The sequence below is a fragment of the Schistocerca serialis genome, chromosome 7 (genome assembly GCF_023864345.2).
Source record: "Schistocerca serialis cubense isolate TAMUIC-IGC-003099 chromosome 7, iqSchSeri2.2, whole genome shotgun sequence".
NCBI lineage: Eukaryota > Metazoa > Arthropoda > Insecta > Orthoptera > Acrididae > Schistocerca > Schistocerca serialis.
In genome coordinates, this window is record NC_064644.1 from 483,064,545 (window position 1) to 483,081,481 (window position 16,937).

A 16,937-nucleotide genomic window follows, 5' to 3' on the forward strand; every position below is an offset into this window, starting at 1 on the left:
GTGCCCAAGAATAGCACTAGTTGACATTTTTACGATATTATTGTTTGTATCGTACAGACATGCCATTGCTTGACCATCGCATACACTCCTGTTTCGAACAGATGGAAATAGGCATCTGTAGCGTTGAGAAGCAACTGAGAGAGTTGAAAACAAATAAGTCGCTGAATCCGGGTGGAATACCAGTTCAGTTTTAGAGAGAGTGCATTTCGGCATTGGCCCCTCAAATAGGTTGCATTTATCGCTAATGTCTCGCTCAGTGTAACGTTTCAAGGGACAGGAAAAAAGCGCTTCTGACTCCTGTATAGAAGAAGGTTAAAATAACGGACCTGCAATATTACAAATCAATATCCTTAACATCGGTTTACTGCAGATTTCCTGAATGTACACTATGTGATCAAAATTATCCCTACATCCCTAATAACATACGTTTCTCATATTAGGTGCATTGTGCTGCCACTTACTGCTAGGTACTCCATATCAGCGACCTCAGTAGACATTAGACATCGTGAGAGAGCAGAATGGAGCGCTCCGCGGAACTCACGGACTTTGAATGTGTTGAGGTGATTCGGTGTCACTTGTGTCATACGTCTGTATGCGAGATTTCCACACTCCTAAACATCCCTAGGTCCACTGTTTCCGATGTAATAGTGAAGTAGAAACGTGAAGGGGCACGTGTAGCACAAAAGCGTACAGGCCGACCTCGTCTGTTGACTTACAGAGACCGCCGACAGTTGCAGAGGGTCTTAATGTGTAACAGGCAGATATCTATGCAGACAATCACGCAGAAATTCCAAACTGCATCGGGATCCACTGCAAGTACTATGATAGTTAGGTGGGTGGTGAGAAAACTCGGATTTCATGGTCGAGCGGCTGCTCATAAGCCACACATCACGCCGGTAAATGCCAAACGTCGCCTCGCTTGATGTAAGGAGCGTAAACATTGGACGTCTGAAATGTGGAAAAACGTTGTGTGGCGATCCGATGGAAAGGTGTGGCTATGGTGAATGCCCCAACAGTAAAATTCGGAGAGGATGGTGTTATCGCGTGGTCGTGTTTTTCACGGAGTGGTTGCACCTCCCGTTGTTTCACGTGGCACTATCATAGTACAGGCCTACATTGATATTTTATGCACCTTCTTGATTCCCAATGTTGAAGAGCAATTCGGGGATGGCGATTGCATCTTTCAACACGATCGAGCACCTGTTCATAATGCACGGACTGCGGCGGAGTGGTCACACGACAATAATATCCCTGTAATGGACTGGCCTGCAAAGAGTCCTGACCTGAATCCTCCAGAACACCTGTAGGATGTTTTGGAACGCCGAATTCGTGCCAGGTCTCACCGACCAACATCGATACCTCTCCTCAGTGCAGCACTCTGTGAAGAATGGGCTGCCATTCCCCAAGAAACCTTCCAGCACCTGTCTGAACGTATGCCTCCGAGAGTGGAAGCTGTCATCAAGGCTTAGGGTGGGTCAGCACGATGCTGAATTCCAGCATTACCTATAGCGGGCGCCACTAACTTGTAAGTCGTTTTTAATCAGGTGTCCGGGTACATTTGATCGCATAGTGTATTCCGAATTCGAATATAATAAATTTCCTAGGTACCGAAAAGCATAAGTCCACGAGTCACACGGTTTTAGAAAGCATCATTTGTATGAAACTCAGCTTTCTCACGTGACATACAGCGAACTATGGATGAAGGACAACAGGCAGTTTTAGTACTCCTAGATTTCCGTAAAGCGTTTGACATGGTTCCCCTCTGCAGACTGTTAGTGAAGATACGAGCATATGGAATAGGTTCCAACTTATGTGAATGGCTCGAAGGCTTCTTAAGTAATTGAACCCAGTACGCTGTCATAAAAGGGGAGTGTTGATCGGAGACAAGGGTCTCATGAGGAGTGCCCCAGGGAAGTGTGATAGGACCGCTGTTGTTATCTATATACATGAATGTTATGGCGGACAAGGTGGGCAGCAATCTGCGGTTGTTTTTCTGACAATGCTGTGGTGTATGGGAAGGTCTCGAAGTTGAGTGGCTGTAGGAGGATGCAAGACGACTTACGCAAAATTTCAAATTGGTGTCACGAATAGGAGCTAACTCTAAATGTGGAAAAATGTAGGTTAAAACAGATGATTAGGAAAAATTATCCTGTAATATTTGAATACAGTTTTAGTGGTGTGCTGCTTGACATAAAGATTAAATAGTAGGTGTACCGTTGTAAAATAGTACGAAATGGAAGGAGCACATGAGGTCGACAATATAGAAAGCGAATGGTCAACTTCGGTTTATTAGGAGAATTCCAGGAAAGTGTAGTTCACGTACAAAGGGAAACGCAAAACGCTGGAGCCACTCATTTTTGAGTACTGTTGGAGTGTTTCGAATCCTCACCAGGTCGGCTTAAAGGAAGACATCGAAACAATTCAGATGCGTGCTGCTAGCAGTGCACCATGGTGTCAGACAGGAATCGATGGAGGGAACACGACTTTCTTCCACTCTCGAACGGCACGCAGGAAAAAACGAGCACTTAAATTTTTCTGTGCGAGCCCTGATTTCTCTTATTTTATCGTGATGATCATTTCTCCCTATGTAGGTGGGTGCCAACAGAATGTTTTCGCAATTGGAGAAGAAAACTGATACTTAAAATTTCATGTGAAGATCGCGTCGCAACGAAAAACGCCTTTGTTTTAATGATTGCCACTCCAATTCACGTATCACGTCTGTGGCACTATCTCCCCTATTTCGCGATAATACACAACGTGCAGCCCTTCTTTGTACATTTTCGAAGTCATCCGTCAGTCCCACCTGATGCGGATCCCACACTGCACAGCAATACTCCAGAATAGGGCGGACAAGCGTAGTGTAAGCAGTCTGTTTGGTAGACCTGTTGCAACTTCTAAGTGTTCTGCCAATGAATCGCAGTCTTTGGTTTGCTCTACTCACAGTATTATCTATGTGATGGTCCCAATTTAGGTTATTAGTAATTGTAATCCCTAAGTATTTAGTTGGCAATGGCCTTGTCGCAGTGGATACACCGGTTCCCTTGAGATCACCGAAGTGGCGGGCGTGGTCGGCACTTGGATGGGCGACCATCCAGGCCGCCATGCGCTGCTGCCATTTTTCGGGGTGCACTCAGCCTCGTGATGCCAATTGAGGAGGTTCTCGTCCCAATAATAGCGGCTTCGGTCAAGAATACCATCATAACGACCGGGAGAGCTGTGTGCTGACGACACGCCCCTCCTATACGCATCCTCCTCTGAGGATGACACGGCGGTCGAAAGGTCCTGATGGGCCACTTTTGGACTGTAGACAGAGTGGTAAGTATTTAGTTGAATTTACAGCCCTCAGATTTGTGTAACGTATCGCGTAATCGAAATTTACTTGAAACACTTTTGAGAGGGTTTAGAGAACTGTTATTTGCGGATGGCTGCAGGACGATTCTACTGCGGCCAACGCACATTTCGCACAACTACCACGAAGAAATACGAAAATTTAAAGCCTGCACGTACGCATATAGAGAGTGGCTCTTCCCTCACTGCTTTTGTAAGTGGAACATGAAAGGAAATGATCGGTAGTTGCTAGATGTGGCCTCCTCCATGCAGTTTATGGTGACTTGGGGAGTATGTAAGTTGATATTGCAGTAGATTATTTTCTAACTGGCATGTTTTCTCTGCAGAAGGGCAAACCACGAGCCCATCCACATGGGCAGCTGGTCAGGCAAAGAAATGAAAAATATTCTGTGATAAACGATGTTTTCAATTTTCTAGAATTTCTTGTCATTTTGAGACACTTATTTCTCATGCCTAGTTGAAAAAAATGTAATTAATAATGCAAAACGAGGAAAATGGAATGGAGCCGAATTAAGTTGGGTGATGCTGGGGGTATTAGATTAGGAAATGAGACAGTTAAAGTAGTAAAGATGTTTTGATATTTGGAGAAAAATAACTGATGATGATCGAAGTAGACAGGATATAAAATGTAGACTCACAATGGCAAGGAAATCGTTTCTGAAGAAGAGAAATTTGTTAACATCGAGTATAGATTTAAGTGCCAGCAAGTCGTTTTTGAAAGTATTTGTATGGAGTGTAGCCATGTATGGAAGTGAAACATGGACGAGAAATAGTTTGGACAAGAAGAGAGTAGAAGTTTTCGAAATGTGGTGCTACAGAAGAATACTGAAGATTAGTTGGGTAGACCACATAACTAATGAGGAGGTATTGAATAGAATTGGGGAGAAAAGGAGTTTGTGGCACAACTTGACAAGAAGAAGGGACCGTTTGGTAGGACAGGTTCTAAGGCATCAAAGGATCACAAATTTAGCATTGGAGGGCAGTGTGGAGGGTAAAGATCGTAGAGGGAGAGCAAGAGATGAATACACTAAGCAGATTCAGAAGGATGTAGGTTGCAGTAAGTGCTGGGAGATGAAGAAGCTTGCACAGGATAGAGTAGCATGGAGAGCTGCATCAAACCAGTCTCAGGACTGAAGACCACAACAACAACAATGTAAAAATATGAACGCCATAAATACTTTTTGATCCGCGTGTGTAAATTTGACTCAGCTGTTCCGATAAATGTAAGAAGGGAAGTTCTCCTCACTCATTTGTTAAGCGCGGAACGCAGAGCAGCGCCGTGGGCCAGCAGCCAGCAGGCAGTAGAGCACGCACCTGTGGCTGGTAGTGGGGGGGCATGCCGGCGACTGCGGCGCGCAGCTCTCTGTCTGCGGCGGCGGCGCGCCCGCTCTCGAGCAGCAGGCGGCCCAGGTGGAAGCGGCACGCGGTCGCCGCCTGCGCATGCGCGCGCGGGTCCTTGAGCGCCGAGCCGTCGGCGGCGGCCCCCGCACGCAGCACCCCGAGCGCGTCCGCCTCGCGGCCCTGCCGCCACAGCACCAGCCCCAGGTTCAGGTACGCGGCTGCAACACAGGGGCACACGCGCTCACGTGGGGTCGCGCCTTACGTAGAGGTGACGGGACGCTACAATTGCTAGGATGCATAGAGATCGTAGACAAGGTCTCTGAGACGGGCGTCTATGCATACACTGCTGGGCAATGAAATTCGAAGACCACGATGACACCTGCTTCAAGGCGAGAAATGTTCTTCTTGACCAAACAGATACGGCAGCGCCTGGCGATATACACGGCTAGAAAAAAAGACTTATTGGAACAATTTATTAACATGTAGGACCTGATTGGATAACGTGTTCACCACGAAACAAATAACAGAACAAAGAACAGAAAAGAATTGGAAACGCATCCCGCTTTTATAGATTTCGGTAAGACGTTTGACAGTGGAATGAAACTATGGCAAATACTAAGGAAAATTAAAATGGTTCAAATGGCTCTGAGCACTATGGGACTTAACATCGATGGTCATCAGTCCCCTAGAACTTACAACTACTTAAACCTAACTAACCTAAGGACATCACACAACACCCAGCCATCACGAGGCAGAGAAAATCCCTGACCCCACCGGGAATCGAACCTGGGTACCCGGGCGTGGAAAAGGAAAATTAGGTCTGTTCACCACTCTGAACTTAGAAATAAATAACGGCATTTTCATTGACATCACACACAAGTCCGAAATAACCGACACAATATACAGGGTGTTACAAAAAGGTACGGCCAAACTTTCAGGAAATATTCCTCACACACAAAGAAAGAAAATACGTTATGTGGACATGTGTCCAGAAACGCTTACTTTCCATGATAGAGCTCATTTTATTACTTCTCTTCAAATCACATTAATCATGGAATGGAAACACACAGCAACAGAACGTATCAGCATGACTTCAAACACTTTGTTGCAGGAAATGTTCAAAATGTCCTCTGTTAGCGAGGATACATGCATCCACCCTCCATCGCATGGAATCCCTGATGCAGCCCTGGAGAATGGCGTATTGTATCACAGCTGTCCACAATACGAGCATGAAGAGTCTCTACATTTGCTACTGGGGTTGCGTAGACAAGAGCTTTCAAATGCCCCCATAAATGAAAGTCAAGGGGGTTGAGGTCAGGAGGGCGTGGAGGCCATGGATTTGGTCCACCTCTACCAATCCATCGGTCACCGAATCTGTTGTTGAGAAGCGTACAAACACTTTGACTGAAATGTGCAGGAGCTCCATCGTGCATGAACCACATGTTGTGTCTTACTTGTAAAGGCACATGTTCTAGCAGCACAGGTAGAGTATCCCATATGAAATCATGATAACGTGCTCCACTGAGCGTAGGTGGAAGAACATGGGGCCCAATCAAGACATCACCAACAATGCCTGCCCAAACGTTCACAGAAAATCTGTGTTGATGACGTGATTGCACAGTTGCGTGCGGATTCTCGTCAGCCCACACATGTTGATTGTGAAAATCTACAATTTGAGCACGTTGGAATGAAGCCTCATCCGTAAAGGGAACATTTGCACTGAAATGAGGATTGACACATTGTTGGATGAACCATTTGCAGAAGTGTACCCGTGGAGGCCAATCAGCTTCTGATAGTGCCTGCACACGCTGTACATGGTACGGAAACAACTGGTTCTCCCGTAGCACTCTCCATACAGTGACGTGGTCAACGTTACCTTGTACAGCAGCAACTTCTCTGATGCTGACATTAGGGTTATCATCAACTGCACGAAGAATTGCCTCGTCCATTGCAGGTGTCCGCGTCGTTCTAGGTCTTCCCCAGTTGCGAGTCATAGGCTGGAATGTTCCGTGCTCCCTAAGACGCCGATCAATTGCTTCGAACGTCTTCCTGTCGAGACACCTTCGTTCTGGAAATCTGTCTCGATACAAACGTACTGCACCACAGCTATTTGTAAACATTGCACTGACTGCAAAACCACGTTCGTGATGAACGCTAACATGTTGATGCTACGTACTGATGTGCTTGATGCTAGTACTGTAGAGCAATGAGTCGCATGTCAACACAAGCACCGAAGTCAACATTACCTTCCCTCAATTGTGCAAACTGGCGGTGAATCGTGGAAGTACAGTACATAATGACGAAACTAAAATGAGCTCTAACATGGAAATTAAGTGTTTCCGGACACAAGTCCACATAACATCTTTTCTTTATTTGTGTGTGAAGAATGTTTTCAGAAAGTTTGGCCGTACCATTTTGTAACACCCTGTATATTTAAGGTGAGGTGACAAACGTCTCTTCAGTACAAACACACACAAACTCGAATTCTTACAGGAATCGGTGAAATGCCACGAGTAATGAGGATGATGGACCAGGGGCACTTCATTAGTAGTGTGTGGGTAAGTTGGGGTAGAGTCAATTTTACATATTTCCATTTTATCGATATGAAAATCTGATAAATAAATGGCAAGTGCGCACCGAGCTTAAAAAGTCGAGGCTGGCATACACAAACATTCAAGACACGACGGCCACAGGAGTTTTCGTTCGGCAGAGGCAACCAGCCCGTTGGAAAGTCCGTAGTAGGGTGAGTTAGCGTACTGCTGCACCAGCCAGCCAACCGCCTAGGGACCACCCAGTTTTTGCCAGAGAGAAGGGATAGTGGCCTGCGTGTTCACCTTAAAAGCAAAACCCACTGTATTGTCTGGGAGAGTCGCAGCAGACGCATTTTTGACGGACCTAGTGCGCAGGTTCAGAGTTCTCACAGATGCTATAGACGAGTACTTCCGGATTGGTCGGCTTAAACGGAGCGCCATTCTCCCATTTGTAAGAGTAATGCTGATTTGTGGACTATTTATGATGCAATGAGCCAGAGGAGTGAGGGAAAGACAGTGGATGATATACCCTTTCGCTTTTTTCATGGAGAGGAGTCGTTCTGGTAACGCTCTTGAAGCAGGAACACGTAGCAGGAGCGAGTGCGCTCGTGCATGTACGTAGAGAGGGGGGAACAAAGCCTCTACTCAGTACTGCACTGAGAGAGCACCTCTGTCACTAGCGAATCGGAGTGATACTCTATATTGACTCGCTCACGATTAAGTGTGTGTTCACTGTGTTGGCCACAATACTTTAATGTGCAGTGTGAACACAGACAGAGTATTAGTTAGCGCCTGCGAGCGAACATCGAGTGGCATCGTGGTGGACTGGTTATCTGATGGGTGTACCATGCCAATAGTTAGACTAGGGGTAGAAAGGAATCCTTAACTTCATGAAGGCGTAGTGAGAGTTTGATTGGCGAAGATCAATCCAGATAGAAAGAGATAGTTGTATTATTTTTCAGCAGCAAAGGATGCAGGCAGCAGTCATCACAACTCACAGTATTGTGCGCTACAGCCTAGGCGAGCCCCATCTTTCCTCCATTAGAAATTACATACTTCATTCACATCGCTCCATTACATTTCTCACACAATATCCTTGACCGTACTTAGAAAAATTCAATCAGATAATTATTCAAGTTATGTAGGCGCGGGTCTCAGCCATTCTGCCGAGTAAATAACATTCTTAAACAAAAGGGATAAAAGAGCTTTCCCACACTTTGTATATAAATTTCATTAACAGGATTCCTATCCAGAAGAGGTAACCTCCTATTCCAAAAAGAACCCAGAAACTTGTGTATCAGTTTATAAATAAAAGTTTCACTTGATTTTCTCTGATTTTGCAATAAATAATATTTTTCCATTCATTTAATGTTTTTATTACACTAACTAGCAATACTCCAGTACCCAAGTATTCCACTATTTACATAAGCAAAATAGAATATTTTTGTGTCTTTTCCGTACAGCAGACGACTCCAGAAGATATTTATTGCTGAAAGTTTTTCAGGCATTTATTTTTGGTACATTAGGAGCTTCTGTCTGACTTCTGTAGTAGTGTGGGGTGGAAATTGCTTCTTGTAGGAGCCAAAGGCTACTTGACAGATCAATCCATTGAGCAACTCGAGAACATAAAGCCCACAAACAGACAATGTTGCTGAGTCGGGAGATGATGTTGAACAAATGATATAGCATGTGAACATGTACTAGTAAATGTCCCAGAAATGCTGTTATTTTGTGTTCGCTCGTTGCTCCCCTTTTCCTGCATTCACACAATATTTTGGCTGCTTACTGCTCATATTTTCACCTGGTGGCAGAAAGTGGATCTATTATTTTTTTTGGATCCTCTGTGAGCACAATGATAGACCCTATGATGTTGCAGCATCCTACAATGTATATATCCCACAGGGCAACACTCAGAACACCATAAGTCTTATGGAAATGGAAATGAGTGTTTGGCGACATTGGCCGGGAGGCCACTTGCGGGGTAGGTCCGGCTGCCTTGGTGCAGGTCTTATTACATTCGATGCCACACTGGGCGACCTACGTGCTGGATGGGGATGAAATGATGATGAAGACAATACAACACCCCAGTCCCTGAGCGGAAAAAATCTCCGACCCAGCCGGGTATCGAACCCAAGCCCATAGGACGGCAGTCCATCACACTGACCACTCAGCTATCGGGGCGGACCTCATCAGTCTAATTATAACCACCCAGTGCTTCGTATCATGCATCTATAACAGTAGAAGTGGGACATATACATCACGTATGTTTAAATATCTCACGAAAAAGATTTCTCTGAGCTGTAGACAGTTCCCACAATGGGCCAGACATTGTATTATTATTCACTTTTCAACAGACAAAGGAACTAATAGCACAACAAAAAAAGTACTTTGTTATAATGTTTTGTAACATTATGCTTATGTAGGCAAATTATTCGGCCTCCTAGAAAAGCTAGGAGATAAGGAAAATTTGTTTGTATGACTGAGAGCTAACTGGCGGCCTGTAGAAGTTCAGCAGGGTGATTGCTAGGGTCCTGCCCAAGTACAAAGGTGAACAGTGCTAGGCTGGAAAAGGTAGAGTGTAATACAACTTGAAATGTGGCTTCTTACAGCTCTTAGAAATTCTATAATAAATCACACATAAAATAGAGCAGATCTGAATTCACCTGCGATATTAGGAAAATGAGACACATCCAATTAAACAGTAGTATATTCAGTATCTTAAAAACTATAAACTTTAATATTTTACAGTGACTGAATACGTTGATCAGCTAGAACATTATGACCAATTACCTAATAGTCACTATATCCGGCTGTGGCGTGGATAACAGTGACAACACGTCATGGTATGGAAGCAATGAGGCCTTGATAGATCGCTGGAGGGATTGGGCACCACATCTGCACACACAAGTCACCTAATTCCTCCTAATTCCAGGGAGGCGGGCGATGAACTCTGATGCTACGTTTAATGACATCCCAGATATGTGCGATAGGGTTCAGATCTGGTGAACTGGAGGGGCAGCACATCAATTGGAACTCGCCACCATGTTCCTCAAACCACTCCATCACACTCCTGGCCTTGTGACATGGCGTATTATATTGTTGAAAAACGTCACTTTCATCAGGAAACAAGATCTTCATGAACAGGTATGTGGTCTGCAACCAGCGTGCGATACTCATTGGCCATATTGGTTCATTTCACGAGCTCCACTGGATCCATGGATGCCTATGTGAATGTTCCCAAGAGCATAGTGAAGCCGCTACCAGCTTTTCTCTGTCCTGCAGTATAGCTGTCAATGAGCTGTTCCCTTCGAGGACAACGGGTTGGTGCCCTTCCATTGGCATGAATAAGGTATCCGGATTCAGTAGACAATCCAATGCTCTGCCACTGCGCCCATATCCAGTACCAATGGTCACTTGCCCATTTCAGTCTTAGTTGCCGATGTCGTGGTGTTAACATTGGCACATTCATGGGTTGTCAGTTGCAGAGGCCCATCATTAGGAGTGTTTGGTGCACTGTGTGTTCCGACAAACTTGCACTCTCCCCATGATTAAACTCTGATGTTAGTTCCACCACAGTTCGCCGCCTGTCCTGTTTTACCAGTCTGCCCAGCCTACAACATCTCACATCTATAATGAAGGGTGGCCACCGAACCCTGTGATGTCTGCATGTGGTTTCACCCAGGTATGCAGGCGCGTCAGTTTGGAACTGCGCGACCGCTACGGTCGCAGGTTCGAATCCTGCCTCAGGGATGGATGTGTGTGATGTCCTTAGGTTAGTTAGGTTTAAGTAGTTCTAAGTTCTAGGGGACTGATGATCTAAGATGTTAAGTCCCATAGTGCTCAGAGCCACCTAGGTATGCCACGTGTTAAATACACTCACCACAGCACTCCTCTAACATCCGAGAAGTTGTGCAGTTTCCGAAACGCTTGTGTCGAGCCTGCATGGCATCACAAACTGCCCTCGGTAAAACTCAAACAGATTATGTGCCTTCCCCATTCTACATGCGGACAGCATGCTCACTGATACTACATGCACCATGCATGTGTCTGATAAGCAGTCATTCCTTGCCAAGTGACGTTGCAATCACATAGACTGGTTTACATTAATGGTAGGTTGGTGCTCATAACATTCTCGATATTTCAGATGACAGCATTGCACTATAGCAATCATCGCTGAAAGCTACATATCTCTATCAGTTTTACTAACTGATTTATTATGTTTTATATCTTTTTATTATACAGATGCTTGTCAGAACACAATATCCTTCACAATAACACAGCAACTGAAAGCAGCATGAATATCTCGTATCTTGTCCTACTTGACTAGTTTTTTAAGGAATATCTTATTATTTTTGCAAGTTACTTTATTTAAATGTTGATTAAAATTAATATTAAATACCATGGTAATTTAAAAGTGGTCAATCACATGTGTTTGCTACCATCACCATTGAAAAGAGTATCAAATGACTCTTATGAAGCCGACACAGATAACTGTTGAAACCATATTTAACGAAAATTTGTTGTCATTTAACATGAAAGCACTTTCACAAGAATGCTGGCTTATTTATTTATCAATAAACCCTTATTTGTATTTGCTGTGAATTGTATGAGTATGACCAAATGCTTATAACATTTATTTTATTTAAATATTGTGGTAACATCTTAGTTTAATGCAGAAATTGGTCAAGTTGAAGCAAATCATGTCTGTAGAACATAAGAACAATGTATGTTTGGCGCGGATAGCCTTCAGCCACAGAGAGTTAGACAGTGGTGAAACACCAGTTTTTCGCATGTCTTGGATGATGAATGGCTATTTAGCTTAAGGATTCTGCTACCATTCTCGTAACGCTCTCAACACACCGTTACTCTATTTTATAATGTTGTCTTCCTGTCTTTATTATAATTAGTTATCGTAGGACCACTTTCCACTTCTGTAAGAATACTTCCTTGAATAAACATTATTCAACACAATTCTCTGTTGTCATCTACATCAATTTTATACATTAGAATAGAAAAATTTTAATTAATTACTCATCTGTTTTTTATTTAATATTTCTATTTATTTTATTAATTCGCAATTCTAGTCAATGCATAGACTATCTGACTAGAAGATTATAGCTTCAGGCTATTAGTTGCCGCGAATTAGCTGTTAGGAGTGAAAGCGGACTGCGTGACTCGACCCTATGATATTATCGAGCCATTCTTTTTAAACAGAGCCGTACATAGTCCAATTACCTCAGTTACAAGCAATTCCAGTTTGTCAGTTCGCAAGTAAGGAGTCCAGCAACCAAGTGGCTTACAAACAGTAAGTACAGTGCACACGTTTTAACTTGGTTGATTTTTAAATGCGAGTTCAGGTTATGTGTGAAGCAAGTGTCCCACGGAGAGGAGTGGTGCAGGGGAAACACGTTATAGTCCAATTAGATGGTCGTGAGCAATACCAGTCAAATATTTATGGTAAATCTCTGTGTATGGTGGAATACACGAGTTTCCTTAGGAGTTTGAAGCACCCAAACGTGGCTGTTGTGGCAAGTGAATATTGCTTCCTTTGTGAAGGCAGATTCGTAAGTAAACAAAAAATACGTTTGGAAGTCAGAGGCGTTAACAATTTGGAGCAGATACAATTGTCAGAATTCCACACGCAGAGGAAAGTCATCAGGTGATAGGTCTTGTACCTTCCCATCCTTGAATGGGTGTATGCCTGTCTCGTGCAGACCATTCCTCCCATTCTCATCAGAGGTCTTTAAGTCCTTAGCTACAGATCATGTGCTGCTATTGGGGTTATCCTAAGTTCACATTTACACGGCTTCCTCAAACTGAACAGTTGGCACACATGTTAATCTATCAGACTCCCATCGAACTGGTCTAAGGGTTCCTGATTCACGAAGATGGTCATCAGATTCCGAAATGTGACGTGATCTGGTAAACCTCTGCCTGAAAATCGTTCTGCATTTAGGCACCTTGCTGCTTGACTGCGCCTTTCCACAAATGACATACATTTCATATAACTCAATATAAGAGAAATCTGCCACAAAGAGAACATTAACATCAGTATAAAGTTTCATAGAAACACAACATAAGTAGTGGCACAACCTACAGACCCAGGGGCAATGTAGCTAGGCAACTGGCACTATAAGCTAACAGGCAGCTGTACCGTAGGGGTAATCACTACGTGCAGAATGGGCGGAAAATCAAACAATAGTGCGACAGTGCTGGTTTCAGATCAATTGATCCATTGTTTTACTGATGTGTATTGTAAACAAACTGGCCACTTGGCCTAGCGTCCTTATTATGCAAACAAAAAAATATAATTCACGACCCTAATGTAAACAAACCGCTCACTGTGCTCTTAGTTATGTTTACACGAGTGTAATTTATGGCGAAATGCTTTTAACTTGATCTTAATGACCATAATTCATAACCGACTATAATAATATGAAGGTTTAGCCTTACATAAACAAAAACTACACTTGTGCTCATAAGTTATTTTTACGCAAGTCTAATACTAACCACCATGATTTATGACTGAAAAAACTGGAGGCGTCCGCTCCCTCACTCGTGTAGCCCTAATGGATGATATATTAACGTCAGGTCGGGCTGAATTATCTTATTCTTCACGGGCCACCCACAACTGTTGCAAAAATTTTTCATGGTAAATAAATTAACTCCAGTTTACTTGATAAATCCGTTATGTGGATGGAATCGTACACTTGATCCCTGTGTCAGGGTGTAAATTCCATCTTAACCGTTAAAAAACCCAGAGAAATTACTAAGAGGGATACTATATAAAATTAATTAAAATTAAAACGGTTTTTACAGATGAACAACAGGCCATTCGTTGATTGTGCAAAAGAAAATGGTACCAAGCATGAAAAAAAACCAGCAAATTTATCAAGTAGCATGCAAGACGCAGTGCAGCTGAGTCATCCAGTACTTCACCTTGTAAACGAGGCCTAGCCGAAAAAACGGGAATGAATCAATAAAAAAAATGCTCATTGTCAGAGTAATGTAACCTACGAATCAACTGCACAAGGCTCCACATATGGCATGGGCTTAAGAAAGTAAAATGAAGGTGTAAATACCATAGAACTCCAATTTTTGAACCTGAGAAGTAGCTTATAATACATTTATTTATTTTTATTTTATTTACGTCCTGAATCTTTGAGGTACATATACTATACCCTAGATGTTGGACAAAATAACATTACATTATTATACTGTTACATTGATTGTATACATTACATTTATAAATTGTTATATTGCTATATTATTACATTGCATTTTTATAATGTTACAACGGAAATTAACTTATTTTTCAAGATACTGTGTTACTGAGTAAAAACAGTTTTCCAAGAGATATGAACTTACAGATTTTTTAAAGCTATGGATTTTGTTTGTGTCCTTTAAGTTACTTGGCAGCTTATTAAACAAATGTGAATCTGAGTGATATACACCTTTCTTGCACAGTGTGGTATAACAATGATGTCTGTGTATGTCACTATTTGCCCTTGTATGGTGTTCATGTACAGATTTATTTTGAATAAATACGTTTCCATTTTTAGCATGCTTTTTTTAGGTACATGAAAATTTCTAGTATATAGATACGTGGTAGGGGTAGAACCCCCGTTCTCTAAAGAATGGTTTGAATGATTTTCGGCTGTTAGCATTATTCATTATCCTCACAATCTTTTTTTGTTTCTGCAATGTTGTTATGCTATGAGGAGAATTTCCCCAGAATATGATGCCATATCTCAATAGGGAGTGTATGCAAGCATAATACATCGCACTAATTGTTTCAGGACTTGTGTTGTTCCATATAATCCACTGTAACTGTATGTCCGGCAAGCAATAGTCGTTGAGACAGTCCAATTTACTTGTGACGCATAATGTGCGTTGTTGTGTAATGTAGACTGTCTCACTGTTGCAGTTCATTGCGAATGTCTGAATGGTTGTCATTTGTAGGACACCGTTGGTGGCAATGATACCAGTCATAGGAGAGCAACAATCTGCTACATCAGCCATCTGGGGCTGTGATGACCATGCACTACATTAGCGGAACACGATTAGTGATCCCATGCAGTGTGAACGAACTGTATTTTAAACGATAAAACTGTTAGGTTCAGCTACTTATGCTATTAGGGTTACTGCAAATTTTGGTGATAAACATATCAGTAAATTAGCCCGCTATGTCTATTTTCATTCACTGTTTTCATATGGCATCACATTTTGGGGCAATTCGTCATTAAGAGAGAAAGCATGTAATCAGAATAATAGTTGCAGCCCAGCCAAGATTACCGTGCAGACATTTATTTAAGGAACTCGGGATATTCACAGTACCTTCGCAATACATATATTCACTTATGAAATTTGTCATTAATAACTCATCCCAATTAAAAAAAAGAGCGAAGTGCAAAGCTACAACACTAGAAGAAAGGATGATATTCACTGTTCTGGATTAAATCTCACTTTGGCAGGGAAAGGGGTGAATTATACTGCCAAAAAAACTTTGATCATTTGCCAAATAGTATTAAGTCTGTCAGGTAGCCAACCAACATTTAAAAGCAAATCAAAAAAATTTTTGAATGACAACTCCTTCTACTCAATAGATGAATTCTTACATATGAAGTAGTAACTGTAAAAAAAATGAAATTAATTATTTTGTGTAAGGAAAACACGTTCCACATCACGAAATGTCGTGTTCATGATCTATGGAACATGGATTAATGTACGTATGTACACTATTTCACAAGGGAAATGGCAGACATGGTATTCTACACTACTGACCATTAAAATTGCTACACCACGAAGATGACGTGCTACAGACGCGAAATTTAACTGACAAGAAGAAGATGCTGTGATATGCAAATGATTAGTTTTTCAGAGCATTCACACAACGTTGGCGCCGGTGGCGACACCTACAACGTATGAGGAAAGTTTTCAACCGATTTCTCATACACAAACAGCAGTTGACCGGCATTGCCTGGTGAAATGTTGTGATGCCTCGTGTAAGCAGGAGAAATGCGTACCATCACGTTTCCGACTTTGATAAAGGTCGGATTGTAGCCTATCGCGATTGCGGTTTATCGTATCGCGACATAGTTGCTCGCGTTGGTCGAGATCCAATGACTGTCAGCATAATATAGAAGCGGTGGGTTCAGGACGGTAATACGGAACGCTTTGCTGGATCCCAACGGACTCGTATCACTAGCAGTCGCGATTACAGGCATCTTATCCGCGTGGCTGTAACGTATCGTGCAGCCACGTCTCGATCCCTGAGTCAACAGATGGGGATGTTTGCAAGACAACAACCATCTGCACGAACAGTTCGACGACGTTTGCTGCAGCATGGACTATCATCTCGGAGACCGTGGCTGCGGTTACCTTTGACGTTGCATCACAGACAGGAGCGACTGCGATGGTGCACTCAACGACGAACCTGGGTGCACGAATGGCAAAACGTCATTTTTTCGGATGAATCCAGGTTCTATTTACAGCATCATGATGGTCGCATCCGTGTTTGGTGACATAGCGGTGAACGCACATTGGAAGCGTGTATTTGTTATCGCCATACTGGCGTATCACCTGGCGTGATGGTATGGGGTGCCATTGGTTACACGTCTCGGTCACCTCTTGTTCGCATCGACGGCACTTTGAACAGATGTGTTACGACCCGTGGCTCAACCCTTCATTCGATCCCTGTGAAACCCTACATTTCAG

The 16,937-nt window shown here is 42.9% G+C and overlaps 1 protein-coding gene across 1 annotated transcript in view; it reads right to left on the reverse strand.

Annotated features, from left to right (window-relative positions):
* LOC126413159 (protein O-mannosyl-transferase TMTC2-like) overlaps positions 1 to 16,937 on the reverse strand; it is an 899,537-nt gene that overhangs the window by 409,857 nt on the left and 472,743 nt on the right. The window contains exon 11 of the mRNA XM_050083054.1: positions 4,663 to 4,907. Within this exon, the coding sequence (XP_049939011.1) occupies positions 4,663 to 4,907 (245 nt within the window). The remainder of the gene's footprint in view (positions 1 to 4,662; positions 4,908 to 16,937) is intronic.